At 63.8% G+C, this 17441-nt stretch overlaps 1 protein-coding gene across 1 annotated transcript in view; it reads right to left on the reverse strand.

Annotated features, from left to right (window-relative positions):
• unc93b1 (unc-93 homolog B1, TLR signaling regulator) overlaps positions 1 to 17441 on the reverse strand; it is a 484953-nt gene that overhangs the window by 448557 nt on the left and 18955 nt on the right. The window contains 1 exon segment of the mRNA XM_072486118.1: positions 16689 to 16830. Within this exon segment, the coding sequence (XP_072342219.1) occupies positions 16689 to 16830 (142 nt within the window).

Consider the following 17441-nt stretch of genomic DNA (forward strand, 5'->3'; position numbering starts at 1 on the left):
AGAGCGAGGGAGTGAGGGTGAGTGAGAGAGGGAGTGTGGGTGAGAGAGAGAGGGAGTGTTGGTGAGAGAGAGAGGGAGTGTGGGTGAGAGAGAGAGGCAGTGTGGGTGAGAGAGAGGCAGTGTGGCTGAGATAGAGAGAGGCAGTGTGGGTGAGAGAGCGAGGGAGTGTGGGTGAGAGGGGGAGTGTGGGTGAGAGAGAGAGGGAGTGTGGGTGAGAGAGAGAGGGAGTGTGGGTGAGAGAGAGAGGGAGTGTGGGTGAGAGAGAGTGGCAGTGTGGGTGAGAGAGAGAGGCAGTGTGGGTGAGAGAGAGAGGGAGTGTGGGTGAGAGAGAGGGAGTGTGGGTAAGAGAGAGAGGGGGAATGTGGGTGAGAGAGAGGGAGTGTGAGGGTAAGAGGGGGTGTGAGAATGAGCGAGGGTGCGTGGGTGAGAGAGCGAGGGAGTGTGGGTGAGAGAGAGAGGGGAGCGTGAGAGTGAGAGGGGGAGTGAGTGTGGGTGAGAGAGAGTGGGAGTGTGGGTGAGAAAGAGAGGGAGTGTGGGTGAGAGAGAGGCAGTGTGGGTGAGAGAGCGAGGGAGTGTGGGTGAGAGAGAGAGGGAGCGTGAGAGTGAGAGGGGGAGTGAGTGTGGGTGAGAGAGAGAGGGAGTGTGAGAGTGAGAGCGGGAGTGAGTGTGGGTGAGAGAGAGAGGGAGTGTGAGAGTGAGAGGCGGTGTTTGAGAATGAGAGGCGGAGTGTGGATGAGAGAGAGAGGGAGTGTGGGTGAGAGAGAGAGAGAGAGGATTGGTGAGAGAGAGAGGGAGTGTGGGTGAGAGAGAGGGAGTGTGGGAGAGAGAGAGGGAGTGTGGGTGATAGAGAGAGACAGTGTGGGTGAGAGAGAGAGGCAGTGTGGGTGAGAGAGAGAGGCAGTGTGGGTGAGAGAGAGAGGCAGTGTGGGTGAGAGAGAGAGGCAGTGTGGGTGAGAGAGAGGATGTGTGGGTGAGAGAGAGAGGGGGCATGTGGGTGAGAGAGGGGGAGTCTGAGGGTGAGAGGGGGTGTGAGAATGAGTGAGGGAGTGTGGGTGAGAGAGCGTGGGAGTGTGGGTGAGCGAGAGAGGGAGTGTGGGTGAGCGAGAGAGGCAGTGTGGGTGAGAGAGAGAGGGAGTGTGAGAGTGAGAGGGGGGAGTGAGTGTGGGTGAGAGAGAGAGGGAGTTTGAGAGTGAGAGGGGGAGTGAGTGAGGGTGAGAGAGAAAGAGAGTGTTGGTGAGAGAGAGAGGGAGTGTGGGTGAGAGAGAGAGGGAGTGTGGGTGAGAGAGAGAGGGAGTGTGGGTGAGAGAGAGAGGGAGTGTGGGTTAGAGAGAGAGGGAGTGTGGGTGAGAGAGAGAGGGAGTGTATGGGTGAGAGAGAGAGAGAGAGTGTGGGTGAGAGAGAGAGGCAGTGTGGGTGAGAGAGCGAGGGAGTGTGGGTGAGAGAGAGAGGGAGTGTGAGAGTGAGAGGGGGAGTGAGTGTGGGTGAGAGGAAGTGGGAGTGTGGGTGAGAAAGAGAGGGAGTGTGGGGTGAGAGAGAGAGGCAGTGTGGGTGAGAGAGCGAGGGAGTGTGGGTGAGAGAGAGAGGGAGCGTGAGAGTGAGAGGGGGAGTGAGTGTGGGTGAGAGGGTGTGGGTGAGAGAGAGAGGGAGTGTGGGTGAGAGAGAGTGGGAGTGCGGGTGAGAGAGAGAGGGAGTGTGGGTGAGAGAGAGAGCGAGTGTGGGTGAGAGAGAGTGGCAGTGTGGGTGAGAGAGAGAGGCAGTGTGGGTGAGAGAGAGAGAGGGAGTGTGGGTGAGAGAGAGAGGGGAGTGTGGGTGAGAGAGAGAGAGGGAGTGTGGGTGAGAGAGAGGCAGTGTGGCTGAGATAGAGAGAGGCAGTGTGGGTGAGACAGCGAGGGAGTGTGGGTGAGAGGGGGGAGTGTGGGTGAGAGAGAGAGGGAGTGTGGGTGAGAGAGAGAGGGAGTGTGGGTGAGAGAGAGAGGGAGTGTGGGTGAGAGAGAGTGGCAGTGTGGGTGAGAGAGAGAGGCAGTGTGGGTGAGAGAGAGAGGGAGTGTGGGTGAGAGAGAGGGAGTGTGGGTAAGAGAGAGAGGGGGAATGTGGGTGAGAGAGAGGGAGTGTGAGGGTAAGAGGGGGTGTGAGAATGAGCGAGGGTGCGTGGGTGAGAGAGCGAGGGAGTGTGGGTGAGAGAGAGAGGGAGCGTGAGAGTGAGAGGGGGAGTGAGTGTGGGTGAGAGAGAGTGGGAGTGTGGGTGAGAAAGAGAGGGAGTGTGGGTGAGAGAGGCAGTGTGGGTGAGAGAGCGAGGGAGTGTGGGTGAGAGGGAGAGGGAGCGTGAGAGTGAGAGGGGGGAGTGAGTGTGGGTGAGAGAGAGAGGGAGTGTGAGAGTGAGAGCGGGAGTGAGTGTGGGTGAGAGAGAGAGGGAGTGTGAGAGTGAGAGGCGGTGTTTGAGAATGAGAGGCGGAGTGTGGATGAGAGAGAGAGGGAGTGTGGGTGAGAGAGAGAGGGAGAGGATTGGTGAGAGAGAGAGGGAGTGTGGGTGAGAGAGAGGGAGTGTGGGAGAGGAGAGAGGGAGTGTGGGTGATAGAGAGAGACAGTGTGGGTGAGAGAGAGAGGCAGTGTGGGTGAGAGAGAGAGGCAGTGTGGGTGAGAGAGAGAGGCAGTGTGGGTGAGAGAGAGAGGGGAGTGTGGGTGAGAGAGAGGATGTGTGGGTGAGAGAGAGAGGGGGCATGTGGGTGAGAGAGGGGGAGTCTGAGGGTGAGAGGGGGTGTGAGAATGAGCGAGGGAGTGTGGGTGAGAGAGCGTGGGAGTGTGGGTGAGCGAGAGAGGGAGTGTGGGGTGAGCGAGAGAGGCAGTGTGGGTGAGAGAGAGAGGGAGTGTGGGTGAGAGAGAGAGGGAGCGTGAGAGTGAGAGGGGGGAGTGAGTGTGGGTGAGAGAGAGAGGGAGTGTGAGAGTGAGAGGGGGAGTGAGTGTGGGTGAGAGAGAGAGGGAGTTTGAGAGTGAGAGGGGGAGTGAGTGAGGGTGAGAGAGAAAGAGAGTGTTGGTGAGAGAGAGAGGGAGTGTGGGTGAGAGAGAGAGGGAGTGTGGGTGAGAGAGAGAGGGAGTGTGGGTGAGAGAGAGAGGGAGTGTGGGTTAGAGAGAGAGGGAGTGTGGGTGAGAGAGAGAGGGAGTGTATGGGTGAGAGAGAGTGTGGGTGAGAGAGAGACAGTGTGGGTGAGAGAGCGAGGGAGTGTGGGTGAGAGAGAGAGGGAGTGTGGGTGAGAGAGAGAGGGGGAGTGAGTGTGGGTGAGAGGAAGTGGGAGTGTGGGTGAGAAAGAGAGGGAGTGTGGGTGAGAGAGAGAGGCAGTGTGGGTGAGAGAGCGAGGGAGTGTGGGTGAGAGAGAGAGGGGAGCGTGAGAGTGAGAGGGGAGTGAGTGTGGGTGAGAGGGTGTGGGTGAGAGAGAGAGGGAGTGTGGGTGAGAGAGAGTGGGAGTGCGGGTGAGAGAGAGAGGGAGTGTGGGTGAGAGAGAGAGCGAGTGTGGGTGAGAGAGAGTGGCAGTGTGGGTGAGAGAGAGAGGCAGTGTGTGGGTGAGAGAGAGAGAGGGAGTGTGGGTGAGAGAGAGAGGCAGTGTGGGTGAGAGAGAGAGGCAGTGTGGGTGAGAGAGAGAGGCAGTGTGGGTGAGAGAGAGAGGCAGTGTGGGTGAGAGAGAGAGGGAGTGTGGGTGAGAGAGAGGATGTGTGGGTGAGAGAGAGAGGGGGCATGTGGGTGAGAGAGGGGGAGTCTGAGGGTGAGAGGGGGTGTGAGAATGAGCGAGGGAGTGTGGGTGAGAGAGCGTGGGAGTGTGAGTGAGAGAGAGAGGGAGTGTGGGTGAGAGAGAGAGGCAGTGTGGGTGAGAGAGCCAGGGAGTGTGGATGAGAGAGAGAGGGAGTGTGAGAGTGAGAGGGGGAGTGTGGAGAATGAGAGGGGGAGCGTGGATGAGAGAGAGTGGGAGTGTGGGTGAGAGAGAGAGGGAGTGTGGGTGAGAGAGAGAGGGAGTGTGGGTGAGAGAGAGAGGGAGTGTGGGTGAGAGAGACAGGGAGTGTGGGGTGAAGAGAGCGAGGGAGTGTGGGTGAGAGAGAGAGGGAGTGTGGGTGAGAGAGAGAGGCAGTGTGGGTGAGAGAGAGGGGCAGTGTGAGAGTGAGAGGGGGAGTGTGAGAATGAGCGAGGGAGTGTGGGTGAGAGAGCGAGGGAGTGTGGGTGAGAGAGAGAGGCAGTGTGGGTGAGAGAGAGAGGCAGTGTCGGTGAGAGAGCGAGGGAGTGTGGGTGAGAGAGAGAGGCAGTGTGGGTGAGAGAGCGAGGGAGTATGGGTGAGAGAGCGAGGGAGTGGGGGTGAGAGAGAGGGGGAGTGTGGGTGAGAGAGAGAGGGAGTGTGAGAGTGAGAGGCGGAGTTGAGAATGAGAGGCGGAGTGTGGATGAGAGAGAGAGGGAGTGTGGGTGAGAGAGAGACAGTGTGGCTGAGATAGAGAGAGGCCAGTCGGTGTGGGTGAGAGAGCGAAGGGAGTGTGGGTGAGAGGGGGAGTGTGGGTGAGAGAGAGAGGGAGTGTGGGTGAGAGAGAGAGGGAGTGTGGGTGAGAGAGAGAGGGAGTGTGGGTGAGAGAGAGAGGCAGTGTGGGTGAGAGAGAGAGGCAGTGTGGGTGAGAGAGAGAGGGAGTGTGGGTGAGAGAGAGGGAGTGTGGGTAAGAGAGAGAGGGGGAATGTGGGTGAGAGAGAGGGAGTGTGAGGGTAAGAGGGGGTGTGAGAATGAGCGAGGGTGCGTGGGTGAGAGAGCGAGGGAGTGTGGGTGAGAGAGAGAGGGAGCGTGAGAGTGAGAGGGGGAGTGAGTGTGGGTGAGAGAGAGTGGGAGTGTGGGTGAGAAAGAGAGGGAGTGTGGGTGAGAGAGAGGCAGTGTGGGTGAGAGAGCGAGGGAGTGTGGGGTGAGAGATAGAGGGGAGCGTGAGAGTGAGAGGGGGAGTGAGTGTGGGTGAGAGAGAGAGGGAGTGTGAGAGTGAGAGCGGGAGTGAGTGTGGGTGAGAGAGAGAGGGAGTGTGAGAGTGAGAGGCAGTGTTTGAGAATGAGAGGCGGAGTGTGGATGAGAGAGAGAGGGGGTGTGGGTGAGAGAGAGAGAGAGAGGATTGGTGAGAGAGAGAGGGAGTGTGGGTGAGAGAGAGGGAGTGTGGGAGAGAGAGAGGGAGTGTGGGTGATAGAGAGAGACAGTGTGGGTGAGAGAGAGAGGCAGTGAGGGTGAGAGAGAGAGGCAGTGTGGGTGAGAGAGAGAGGCAGTGTGGGTGAGAGAGAGAGGGAGTGTGGGTGAGAGAGAGGATGTGTGGGTGAGAGAGAGAGGGGGCATGTGGGTGAGAGAGGGGGAGTCTGAGGGTGAGAGGGGGTGTGAGAATGAGCGAGGGAGTGTGGGTGAGAGAGCGTGGGAGTGTGGGTGAGCGAGAGAGGGAGTGTGGGTGAGCGAGAGAGGCAGTGTGGGTGAGAGAGAGAGGGAGTGTGGGTGAGAGAGAGAGGGAGCGTGAGAGTGAGAGGGGGAGTGAGTGTGGGTGAGAGAGAGAGGGAGTGTGGGTGAGAGAGAGAGGGAGTGTGGGTGAGAGAGAGAGGGAGTGTGAGAGTGAGAGGGGGAGTGAGTGTGGGTGAGAGAGAGAGGGAGTTTGAGAGTGAGAGGGGGAGTGAGTGAGGGTGAGAGAGAAAGAGAGTGTTGGTGAGAGAGAGAGGGAGTGTGGGTGAGAGAGAGAGGGAGTGTGGGTGAGAGAGAGAGGGAGTGTGGGTGAGAGAGAGAGGGAGTGTGGGTTAGAGAGAGAGGGAGTGTGGGTGAGAGAGAGAGGGAGTGTATGGGTGAGAGAGAGAGAGAGAGTGTGGGTGAGAGAGAGAGGCAGTGTGGGTGAGAGAGCGAGGGAGTGTGGGTGAGAGAGAGAGGGAGTGTGAGAGTGAGAGGGGGAGTGAGTGTGGGTGAGAGGAAGTGGGAGTGTGGGTGAGAAAGAGAGGGAGTGTGGGTGAGAGAGAGAGGCAGTGTGGGTGAGAGAGCGAGGGAGTGTGGGTGAGAGAGAGAGGGAGCGTGAGAGTGAGAGGGGGAGTGAGTGTGGGTGAGAGAGAGAGGGTGTGGGTGAGAGAGAGAGGGAGTGTGGGTGAGAGAGACTGGGAGTGCGGGTGAGAGAGAGAGGGAGTGTGGGTGAGAGAGAGAGCGAGTGTGGGTGAGAGAGAGTGGCAGTGTGGGTGAGAGAGAGAGGGAGTGTGGGTGAGAGAGAGAGGCAGTGTGGGTGAGAGAGAGAGGCAGTGTGGGTGAGATAGAGAGGCAGTGTGGGTGAGAGAGGGAGTGTGGGCAGAGAGACGATGTGTGGGTGAGAGAGAGAGGGGGCATGTGGGTGAGAGAGGGGGAGTCTGAGGGTGAGAGGGGGTGTGAGAATGAGCGAGGGAGTGTGGGTGAGAGAGCGTGGGAGTGTGGGTGAGAGAGAGAGGGAGTGTGGGTGAGAGAGAGAGGCAGTGTGGGTGAGAGAGCCAGGGAGTGTGGGTGAGAGAGAGAGGGAGCGTGAGAGGGGGAGTGAGTGTGGGTGAGAGAGATAGGGAGTGTGAGAGTGAGAGGGGGAGTGAGTGTGGGTGAGAGAGAGAGGGAGTTTGAGAGTGAGAGGGGGTGAGTGAGGGTGAGAGAGAAAGAGAGAGTTGGTGAGAGAGAGAGGGAGTGTGGGTGAAAGAGAGAGGGAGTGTGGGTGAGAGAGAGAGAGAGAGAGTGTGGGTGAGAGAGAGAGGGAGTGTGGGTTAGAGAGAGAGGGAGTGTGGGTGAGAGAGAGAGGGAGTGTATGGGTGAGAGAGAGAGAGAGAGTGTGGGTGAGAGAGAGAGAGAGTGTGGGTGAGAAAGCGAGGGAGTGTGGCTGAGAGAGAGAGGGAGTGTGAGAGTGAGAGGGGGAGTGAGTGTGGGTGAGAGGGCGTGGGAGTGTGGGTGAGAAAGAGAGGGAGTGTGGGTGAGAGAGAGAGGCAGTGTGGGTGAGAGAGCGAGGGAGTGTGGGTGAGAGCGAGAGGGAGCGTGAGAGTGAGAGGGGGAGTGAGTGTGGGTGAGAGAGAGAGGGAGTGTGGGTGAGAGAGAGAGGGAGTGTGGGTGAGAGAGAGTGGGAGTGTGGGTGAGAGAGAGAGGGAGTGTGGGTGAGAGAGAGAGCGAGTGTGGGTGAGAGAGAGTGGCAGTGTGTGTGAGAGAGAGAGGTAGTGTGGGTGAGAGAGAGAGAGGGAGTGTGGGTGAGAGAGAGAGGGAGTGTGGGTGAGAGAGAGAGGGAGCGTATGGGTGAGAGAGCGAGAGTGTGGGTGAGAGAGAGAGGGAGTGTGGGTGAGAGAGAGGGAGTGTGGGTCAGAGAGAGAGGGAGTTGGGTGATAGAGAGAGGCCGTGTGGGTGAGAGAGAGAGGGAGTGTGGGTGAGAGAGAGGGAGTGTGGGTGAGAGAGAGAGGGGGAATGTGGGTGAGAGAGAGGGAGTGTGAGGGTGAGAGGGGGTGTGAGAATGAGCGAGGGACTGTGGGTGAGAGAGCGAGGGAGTGTGGGTGAGAGATAGAGGGAGCATGAGAGTGAGAGGGGGAGTGAGTGTGGGTGAGAGCGAGTGGGAGTGTGGGTGAGAAAGAGAGGGAGTGTGGGTGAGAGAGGGGCAGTGTGGGTGAGAGAGCGAGGTAGTGTGGGTGAGAGAGAGAGAGGGAGCGTGAGATTGAGAGGGGGAGTGAGTGTGGGTGAGAGAGAGAGGGAGTGCGGGTGAGAGAGAGAGGGTGTGTGAGAGTGAGAGGGGGAGTGAGTGTGGGTGAGAGAGAGAGGGAGTGTGAGAGTGAGAGGGGGAGTGAGTGTGGGTGAGAGAGAGAGGGAGTGTGGGTGAGAGAGAAAGGCAGTGTGGGTGAGAGAGGGAGTGGGGTTGAGAGAGAGGGGGAGTGTGGGTGAGAGAGAGGGGGAGTGTGAGAGTGAGAGGGGGAGTGTGAGAATGAGAGGGGGAGCGTGGATGAGAGAGAGAGGGAGTGTGGGTGAGAGAGAGAGGGAGCGTGAGAGTGAGAGGGGGAGTGAGTGTGGGTGAGAGAGTGAGGGAGTGTGGGTGAGAGAGAGAGGTAGTGTGGGTGAGAGAGAGTGGGAGTGTGGGTGAGAGAGAGAGGGAGTGTGAGTGAGAGAGAGAGCGAGTGTGGGTGAGAGAGAGTGGCAGTGTGGGTGAGAGAGAGAGGCAGTGTGGGTGAGAGAGAGAGAGGGAGTGTGGGTGAGAGAGAGAGGGAGTGTGGGTGAGAGAGAGAGAGTGTATGGGTGAGAGAGCGAGAGTGTGGGTGAGAGAGAGAGGGAGAGTGGGTAAGAGAAAGGGAGTGTGGGTCAGAGAGAGAGGCCGTGTGGGTGAGAGAGAGAGGCAGTGTGGGTGAGAGAGAGTGGGAGTGTGGGTGAGAAAGAGAGGGAGTGTGGGTGAGAGAGAGGCAGTGTGGGTGAGAGAGCGAGGGAGTGTGGGTGAGAGAGAGAGGGAGCGTGAGATTGAGAGGGGGAGTGAGTGTGGGTGAGAGAGAGAGGGAGTGCGGGTGAGCGAGAGAGGGTGTGTGAGAGTGAGAGGGGGAGTGAGTGTGGGTGAGAGAGCGAGGGAGTGTGGGTGAGAGAGAGAGGCAGTGTGGATGAGAGAGAGAGGGAGTATGGGTGAGAGAGAGAGGGAGTGTGGGTGAGAGAGAGAGGGAGTGTGGGTGAGAGAGAGAGGGAGTGTGGGTGAGAGAGAGAGGGAGTGTGGGTGAGAGAGAGAGGGAGTGTGGGTGAGAGAGAGAGGGAGTGTGGGTGAGAGAGAGAGGGAGTGTGGGTGAGAGAGAGGGGCGTGTGGGCAAGAGAGAGGGAGTGTGAGGGTGAGAGGGGGAGTGTGAGAATGAGCGAGGGAGTGTGGGTGAGAGAGAGAGGGAGTGTGGGTGAGAGAGCGAGGGAGTGTGGGTGAGAGAGCGAGGGAGTGTGGGTGAGAGAGCGAGGGAGTGTGGGTGAGAGAGAGAGGGAGTGTGGGTGAGAGAGAGAGAGAGTGTATGTGTGAGAGAGAGAGTGTGGGTGAGAGAGAGAGGGAGTGTGGGTGAGTGAGAGAGGGAGTGTGGGTGAGAGAGAGAGGGTGTGTGGGTGAGAGAGAGAGGGAGTGGGGGTGAGAGAGAGGGGGAGTGTGGGTGAGAGAGAGAGGGAGTGTGGGTGAGAGAGAGAGGCAGTGTGGGTGAGAGAGAGAGGCAGTGTGGGTGAGAGAGAGAGGGAGTGTGGGTGAGAGAGGGGGCATGTGGGTGAGAGAGAGGGAGTGTGAGGTTGAGAGGGGGTGTGAGAATGAGCGAAGGAGTGTGGGTGAGAGAGAGAGAGGCAGTGTGGGTGAGAGAGAGAGAGGCAGTGTGGGTGAGAGAGAGGGAGTGCGGGTGAGAGAGCGAGGGAGTGTGGGTGAGAGAGAGAGGGAGTGTGGGTGAGAGAGAGAGGGAGTGTGGGTGAGAGAGAGAGGGAGTGTGGGTGAGAGAGAAAGGGTGTGTGGGTGAGAGAGAGAGGGGGAATGTGGGTGAGAGAGAGAGGCAGTGTGGGTGAGAGAGAGAGGGAGTGTGGGTGAGAGAGAGAGAGTGTATGTGTGAGCGAGAGAGTGTGGGTGAGAGAGAGGGGGTGTGTGTGAGAGAGAGAGTGAGTGAGGGTGAGAGAGAAAGGGAGTGTGGGTGAGAGAGAGAGGGAGTGTGGGTGAGAGAGAGAGGGAGTGTGGGTGAGAGAGAAAGGGAGTGTGGGTGAGAGAGAGGGGGAGTGTGGGAGAGAGAGAGAGGGAGTGTGGGTGAGAGAGAGAGGGAGTGTGGGTGAGAGAGAGAGTGTATGTGTGAGAGAGAGAGTGTGGGTGAGAGAGAGAGGGAGTGTGGGTGAGAGAGAGAGGGAGTGTGGGTGAGAGAGAGAGGGAGTGTGGGTGAGAGAGAGAGGGAGTGTGGGTGAGAGAGAGAGGGAGTGTGGGTGAGAGAGAGAGGGAGTGTGGGTGAGAGAGAGAGGGAGTGTGGGTGAGAGAGAGAGGGAGTGTGGGTGAGAGAGAGAGGGAGTGTGGGTGAGAGAGAGAGGGAGTGTGGGTGAGAATGAGAGGGAGTGGGGGTGAGATAGAGGGGGAGTGTGGGTGAGAGAGAGAGAGGCAGTGTGGGTGAGAGAGAGAGGCAGTGTGGGTGAGAGAGAGGGAGTGTGGGTGAGAGAGAGGGGGCATGTGGGTGAGAGAGAGGGAGTGAGAGGGTGAGAGGGAGTGTGAGAATGAGCAACAGAGTGTGGGTGAGAGAGCGAGGGAGTGTGGGTGAGAGAGAGAGGGGGCATGTGGGTGAGAGAGAGGGAGTGTGCGGGTGAGATGGGGTGTGAGAATGAGTGAGGGAGTGTGGGTGAGAGAGCGAGGGAGTGTGGGTAAGAGACAGAGGGAGCGTGAGAGTGAGAGAGGGAGTGAGTGTGGGTGAGAGAGAGTGGGAGTGTGGGTGAGAGAGAGTGGGAGTGTGGTTGAGAGAGAGAGGGAGCGTGACAGTGAGAGGGGGAGTGAGTCTGGGTGAGAGAGAGAGAGGGAGTGTGGGTGAGAGAGAGAGGGAGTGTGAGAGTGAGAGAGAGAGGGAGTGTGGGTGAGAGAGAGAGGGTGTGGGTGAGAGAGAGAGGGAATGGGGGTGAGAGAGAGGGGGAGTGTGGGTGAGAGAGAGAGGGAGTGTGAGAGTGAGAGGGGGAGTATGAGAATGAGAGGGGGAGTGTGGATGAGAGAGTGAGGGAGTGTGGGTGAGAGAGAGAGGGAGTGTGGGCAAGAGAGAGAGGGAGTGTGGGTGAGAGAGAGAGGGAGTGTGGGTGAGAGAGAGTGGCAGTGTGGGTGAGAGAGAGAGGGAGTGTGGGTAAGAGAGAGAGGGAGTGTGGGTGAGAGAGAGGGGGAGTGTGGGTGAGTGAGAGAGGGAGTGTGAGAGTGAGAGGGGGAGTATGAGAATGAGAGGGGGAGTGTGGATGAGAGAGTGAGGGAGTGTGGGTGAGAGAGAGAGGGAGTGTGGGTAAGAGAGAGAGGGAGTGTGGGTGAGAGAGAGAGGGAGTGTGGGTGAGAGAGAGTGGCAGTGTGGGTGAGAGAGAGAGGGAGTGTGGGTAAGAGAGAGAGGGAATGTGGGTGAGAGAGAGAGGGAGTGTGGGTGAGAGAGAGTGGCAGTGTGGGTGAGAGAGAGAGGGAGTGTGGGTAAGAGAGAGGGGGAGTGTGGGTGAGAGAGAGAGGGAGTGTGGGTGAGAGAGAGTGGGAGTGTGGGTGAGAGAGAGAGGGAGTGTGGGTAAGAGAGAGGGGGAGTGTGGGTGAGAGAGAGAGGGAGTGTGGGTGAGAGAGAGTGGCAGTGTGGGTGAGAGAGAGAGGGAGTGTGGGTGAGAAAGAGAGGGAGTGTGAGAGTGAGAGGGGGAGTGTGAGAATGAGCGAGGGAATGTGGGTGAGAGAGCGAGGGAGTGTGGGTGAGAGAGCGAGGGAGTGTGGGTGAGAGAGAGGCAGTGTGGGTGAGAGAGAGAGGGAGTGTGGGTGAGAGAGCGAGGCAGTGTGGGTGAGAGAGAGAGGGAGTGTGGATGAGAGAGAGAGGGAGTGTGGGTGAGAGAGAGAGAGGGAGTGTGGGTGAGAAAGAGGGGGAGTGTGGGTGAGAGAGAGAGGCAGTGTGGGTGAGAGAGAGAGGCAATGTGGGTGAGAGAGAGAGGCAGTGTGGGTGAGAGAGAGAGGGAGTGTGGGTGAGAGAGAGAGGGAGTGTGGGTGAGAGAGAGAGGCAGTGTGGGTGAGAGAGAGAGGCAATGTGGGTGAGAGAGAGAGGCAGTGTGGGTGAGAGAGAGAGGGAGTGTGGGTGAGAGAGAGGGAGTGTGGGTGAGAGAGAGGCAGTGCGGGTGAGAGAGCGAGGGAGTGTGGGTGAGAGAGAGAGGGAGTGTGGGTGAGAGAGAGAGGGAGAGTGGGTGAGAGAGAGGGGGCGTGTGGGCAAGAGAGAGGGAGCGTGAGGGTGAGAGGGGGAGTGTGTGAATGAGCGATGGAGTGTGGGTGAGAGAGAGAGGGAGTGTGGGTGAGAGAGAGAGGGAGTGTGGGTGAGAGGGATTGTGGGTGACAGAGCGAGGGAGTGTGGGTGAGAGAGAGAGGGAGTGTGGGTGAGAGAGAGAGGGAGTGTGGGTGAGAGAGAAAGGGTGTGTGGGTGAGAGAGAGAGGGGGAATGTGGGTGAGAGAGAGAGGCAATGTGGGTGAGAGAGGCAGTGTGGGTGAGAGAGAGAGGGAGTGTGGGTGAGAGAGAGGGAGTGTGGGTGAGAGAGAGGGGGCATGTGGGGAGAGAGAGGGAGTGAGAGGGTGAGAGGGAGTGTGAGAATGAGCAAGAGAGTGTGGGTGAGAGAGCGAGGGAGTGTGGGTCAGAGAGAGAGGGAGCGTGAGAGTAAGAGGGGGAGTGAGTGTGGGTGAGAGAGAGTGGGAGTGTGGGTGAGAAAGAGAGGCAGTGTGGGTGAGAGAGCGAGGGAGTGTGGGTGAGAGAGAGAGGGAGCGTGAGAGTGAGAGGGGGAGTGAGTGTGGGTGAGAGAGAGAGGGAGTGTGGGTGAGAGAGAGAGGGAGTGTGAGAGTGAGAGGGGGAGTGAGTGTGGGTGAGAGAGAGAGGGAGTGTAAGAGTGAGAGGGGGAGTGTGGGTGAGAGAGAGAGGGAGTGTGGGTGAGAGAGAGAGGGAGTGTGGGTGAGAGAGAGAGGGAGTGTGGGTGAGAGAGAGCGGGAGTGTGAGAGTGAGAGGGGGAGTATGAGAATGAGAGGGGGAGTGTGGATGAGAGAGAGATGGAGTGTGGGTGAGAGAGAGAGGGAGTGTGGGTAAGAGAGAGAGGGAGTGTGGGTGAGAGAGAGAGGCAGTGTGGGTGAGAGAGAGAGGGAGTGTGGGTGAGAGAGAGAGGGAGTGTGGGTGAGAGAGAGAGGGTGTGTGGGTGAGAGAGAGAGGGAGTGGGGGTGAGAGAGAGGGGGAGTGTGGGTGAGAGAGAGAGGGAGTGTGGGTGAGAGAGAGAGGCAGTGTGGGTGAGAGAGAGAGGCAGTGTGGGTGAGAGAGAGAGGGAGTGTGGGTGAGAGAGGGGGCATGTGGGTGAGAGAGAGGGAGTGTGAGGTTGAGAGGGGGTGTGAGAATGAGCGAAGGAGTGTGGGTGAGAGAGAGAGAGGCAGTGTGGGTGAGAGAGAGAGGCAGTGTGGGTGAGAGAGAGGGAGTGCGGGTGAGAGAGCGAGGGAGTGTGGGTGAGAGAGAGAGGGAGTGTGGGTGAGAGAGAGAGGGAGTGTGGGTGAGAGAGAAAGGGTGTGTGGGTGAGAGAGAGAGGGGGAATGTGGGTGAGAGAGAGAGGCAGTGTGGGTGAGAGAGAGAGGGAGTGTGGGTGAGAATGAGTGAGGGAGTGTGGGTGAGAGAGAGAGGGAGTGTGGGTGAGAGAGAGAGGGAGTGTGGGTGAGAGAGAGAGGGAGTGTGGGTGAGAGAGAGGGAGTGTGGGTGAGAGAGAGGGAGTGTGGGTGAGAGAGAGAGGGAGTGTGGGTGAGAGAGAGAGGGAGTGCGTGGGTGAGAGAGCGAGGGGGTGCGTGGGTGCGAGGGGGTGCGTGGGTGCGAGGGGGTGCGTGGGTGCGAGGGGGTGCGTGGGTGCGAGGGGGTGCGTGGGTGCGAGGGGGTGCGTGGGTGCGAGGGGGTGCGTGGGTGCGAGGGGGTGCGTGGGTGCGAGGGGGTGCGTGGGTGCGAGGGGGTGCGTGGGTGCGAGGGGGTGCGTGGGTGCGAGGGGGTGCGTGGGTGCGAGGGGGTGCGTGGGTGCGAGGGGGTGCGTGGGTGCGAGGGGGTGCGGGCGAGGGGGTGCGGGCGAGGGGGTGCGGGCGAGGGGGTGCGGGCGAGGGGGGTGCGGGCGAGGGGGTGCGGGCGAGGGGGTGCGGGCGAGGGGGTGCGGGCGAGGGGGTGCGGGCGAGGGGGTGCGGGCGAGGGGGTGCGGGCGAGGGGGTGCGGGCGAGGGGGTGCGGGCGAGGGGGTGCGGGCGAGGGGGTGCGGGCGAGGGGGTGCGGGCGAGGGGGTGCGGGCGAGGGGGTGCGGGCGAGGGGGTGCGGGCGAGGGGGTGCGGGCGAGGGGGTGCGGGCGAGGGGGTGCGGGCGAGGGGGTGCGGGCGAGGGGGTGCGGGCGAGGGGGTGCGGGCGAGGGGGTGCGGGCGAGGGGGTGCGGGCGAGGGGGTGCGGGCGAGGGGGTGCGGGCGAGGGGGTGCGGGCGAGGGGGTGCGGGCGAGGGGGTGCGGGCGAGGGGGTGCGGGCGAGGGGGTGCGGGCGAGGGGGTGCGGGCGAGGGGGTGCGGGCGAGGGGGTGCGGGCGAGGGGGTGCGGGCGAGGGGGTGCGGGCGAGGGGGTGCGGGCGAGGGGGTGCGGGCGAGGGGGTGCGGGCGAGGGGGTGCGGGCGAGGGGGTGCGGGCGAGGGGGTGCGGGCGAGGGGGTGCGGGCGAGGGGGTGCGGGCGAGGGGGTGCGGGCGAGGGGGTGCGGGCGAGGGGGTGCGGGCGAGGGGGTGCGGGCGAGGGGGTGCGGGCGAGGGGGTGCGGGCGAGGGGGTGCGGGCGAGGGGGTGCGGGCGAGGGGGTGCGGGCGAGGGGGTGCGGGCGAGGGGGTGCGGGCGAGGGGGTGCGGGCGAGGGGGTGCGGGCGAGGGGGTGCGGGCGAGGGGGTGCGGGCGAGGGGGTGCGGGCGAGGGGGTGCGGGCGAGGGGGTGCGGGCGAGGGGGTGCGGGCGAGGGGGTGCGGGCGAGGGGGTGCGGGCGAGGGGGTGCGGGCGAGGGGGTGCGGGCGAGGGGGTGCGGGCGAGGGGGTGCGGGCGAGGGGGTGCGGGCGAGGGGGTGCGGGCGAGGGGGTGCGGGCGAGGGGGTGCGGGCGAGGGGGTGCGGGCGAGGGGGTGCGGGCGAGGGGGTGCGGGCGAGGGGGTGCGGGCGAGGGGGTGCGGGCGAGGGGGTGCGGGCGAGGGGGTGCGGGCGAGGGGGTGCGGGCGAGGGGGTGCGGGCGAGGGGGTGCGGGCGAGGGGGTGCGGGCGAGGGGGTGCGGGCGAGGGGGTGCGGGCGAGGGGGTGCGGGCGAGGGGGTGCGGGCGAGGGGGTGCGGGCGAGGGGGTGCGGGCGAGGGGGTGCGGGCGAGGGGGTGCGGGCGAGGGGGTGCGGGCGAGGGGGTGCGGGCGAGGGGGTGCGGGCGAGGGGGTGCGGGCGAGGGGGTGCGGGCGAGGGGGTGCGGGCGAGGGGGTGCGGGCGAGGGGGTGCGGGCGAGGGGGTGCGGGCGAGGGGGTGCGGGCGAGGGGGTGCGGGCGAGGGGGTGCGGGCGAGGGGGTGCGGGCGAGGGGGTGCGGGCGAGGGGGTGCGGGCGAGGGGGTGCGGGCGAGGGGGTGCGGGCGAGGGGGTGCGGGCGAGGGGGTGCGGGCGAGGGGGTGCGGGCGAGGGGGTGCGGGCGAGGGGGTGCGGGCGAGGGGGTGCGGGCGAGGGGGCGCGGGCGAGGGGGCGCGGGCGAGGGGCCGCGGGGAGGGGGCGCGGGGAGGGGGCGCGGGGAGGGGGCGCGGGGAGGGGGCGCGGGGAGGGGGCGCGGGGAGGGGGCGCGGGGAGGGGGCACTGGGAGGGGGGTACGGGGAGGGGGTACGGGGGAGGGGGTACGGGGGAGGGGGTACGGGGGAGGGGGTACGGGGGAGGGGGTACGGGGGAGGGGGTACGGGGAGGGGGTACGGGGAGGGGGTACGGGGGAGGGGGTACGGGGGAGGGGGTACGGGGGAGGGGGTACGGGGGAAGGGGTACGGGGGAAGGGGTACGGGGAGGGGGTACGGGGGAGGGGGTACGGGGGAGGGGGTACGGGGGAGGGGGTACGGGGGAGGGGGTACGGGGGAGGGGGTACGGGGGAGGGGGTACGGGGAGGGGGTACGGGGAGGGGGTAGGGGGGATGGGGTTGGGGGGATGGGGTAGGGGGGATGGGGTAGGGGGGGACGGGGTACGGTGGGATGGGGTAGGGGGACGGGGTACGGTGGGATGGGGTAGGGGGATGGGGGACGGGGGACGTGGTACGGGGTAGGGGGTCGGGAGGCGGAGGGGGGCGGAGGGGGAGGGGATGGGGAGGGGAGGGGCAAGGGGATGGGGAGGGGAGGGGCAAGGGGATGGGGAGGGGGAGGTAGAGGGGGAGGGGGAAGGGGAGGGGGAGGGGAGGGGGAAGGGGAGGGGGAGGGGAGTGGGGAGGGGGAGGGGGAGGGGAGGGGGAGAGGGAGGGGGAGGGGGGTGTGGAGGGGGAGGGGGAGGGGGGGGAGGGCGGAGGGGGGAGGGGGAGGGGAGTGTGGAGCAGGGACGGGGAGCGGGGAGGGGGAATGGGGGGAGGGGGAAAGGGGGAGGGGGGTGGTGGGAGGGGGGAGGTGGGAGGGGAGGGGGAAGGGGGAGGGCGGAGGGGGAAAGGGGGAACGGGAGTGGGTGGGGAATGGGTGATGGGGTACAGGGGATGAGGTATGGGGAGGGGGAGGAGGTAGCGGGAGGGGTAGGGGGAGGGGAGGGGGAGGCGGAGGGAGGGGAGGGAGGGGGAGGACGGAGGGGGGAGAGGGGAGGGGGAGAGGGGGAGGGGGAGGTGGGGAGGGGGGAGGGGGAGAGAGGGGAGGGGGAGAGAGGGGAGGGGGAGAGAGGGGAGGGGGAGGGGGAAGAGGGGGGAGGGGGAGTGGGGAGGGGGAGTGGGGCAGGGGGGTGTTGTGGTCCCCTGTTCGACAAGGGGGGGCGGGGGATAATCTCAGTGTCCCTGGCCCACGATCCTGCATTCGGGTTCTCAGAAACTCACCCAAATAGACGCCGTAGGTGAGGGCAATGCCCAGACTGGCACACACCACATTCTTCAACACTGCCAGTCGCTTGCGACGGAAATATTTCCGCTCCTCCTCCTCCTCGTTATAGTCCTGGTTCGGAGCAAGAAAATCATCGATCTGGGCAAGAAATAGAATAGGGTGAGAGGGGCCGGAGCGAGGGGGAGGGCCAGAGCGAGGGAGGGGCCAGAGCGAGGGGGGGGCCGGCGAGGGGGGGGGCCGGAGAGAGGGAGGGGCAGGAGCGAGGGGGAGGCCGGAGCGAGGGGGAGGGCCAGAGCGAGGGAGGGGCCGGAGCGAGGAGGGGGGCCGGAGCGAGGAGGGGGGCCGGCGAGGGGGGGGCCGGAGAGGGGGGGGCCGGAGAGAGGGGGGGGCCGGAGAGAGGGAGGGGCAGGAGCGAGGGGGAGGGCCAGAGCGAGGGGCGGGGCCGGAGCGAGGGAGGTGCCGGAGCGAGGGGGGGGCCGGAGCGAGGGGGGGGCCGGAGCGCGGGGGGGCCGGAGCGAGGGGGGGGCCAGAGCGAGGGAGGGGCCGGAGCGAGGGAGGGGGCGGAGCGAGGGAGGGGCCGAGCGAGCGAGGGTGGGGCCGAGCGAGGGAGGGGCCGGAGCGAGGGAGGGGCCGGGGCGAGGGCGAGGGCGAGGGAGGGGCCGGGTCTAGGGAGGGGCCGGGATGAGGGAGGGGGCGGAGCGAGGGAGGGGGCGGGGCGAGGGAGGGGCCGGGGCGAGGGAGGGGCCGGG

The sequence above is a fragment of the Scyliorhinus torazame genome, chromosome 20 (assembly GCF_047496885.1).
Source record: "Scyliorhinus torazame isolate Kashiwa2021f chromosome 20, sScyTor2.1, whole genome shotgun sequence".
In the NCBI taxonomy this organism is placed as follows: domain Eukaryota; kingdom Metazoa; phylum Chordata; class Chondrichthyes; order Carcharhiniformes; family Scyliorhinidae; genus Scyliorhinus; species Scyliorhinus torazame.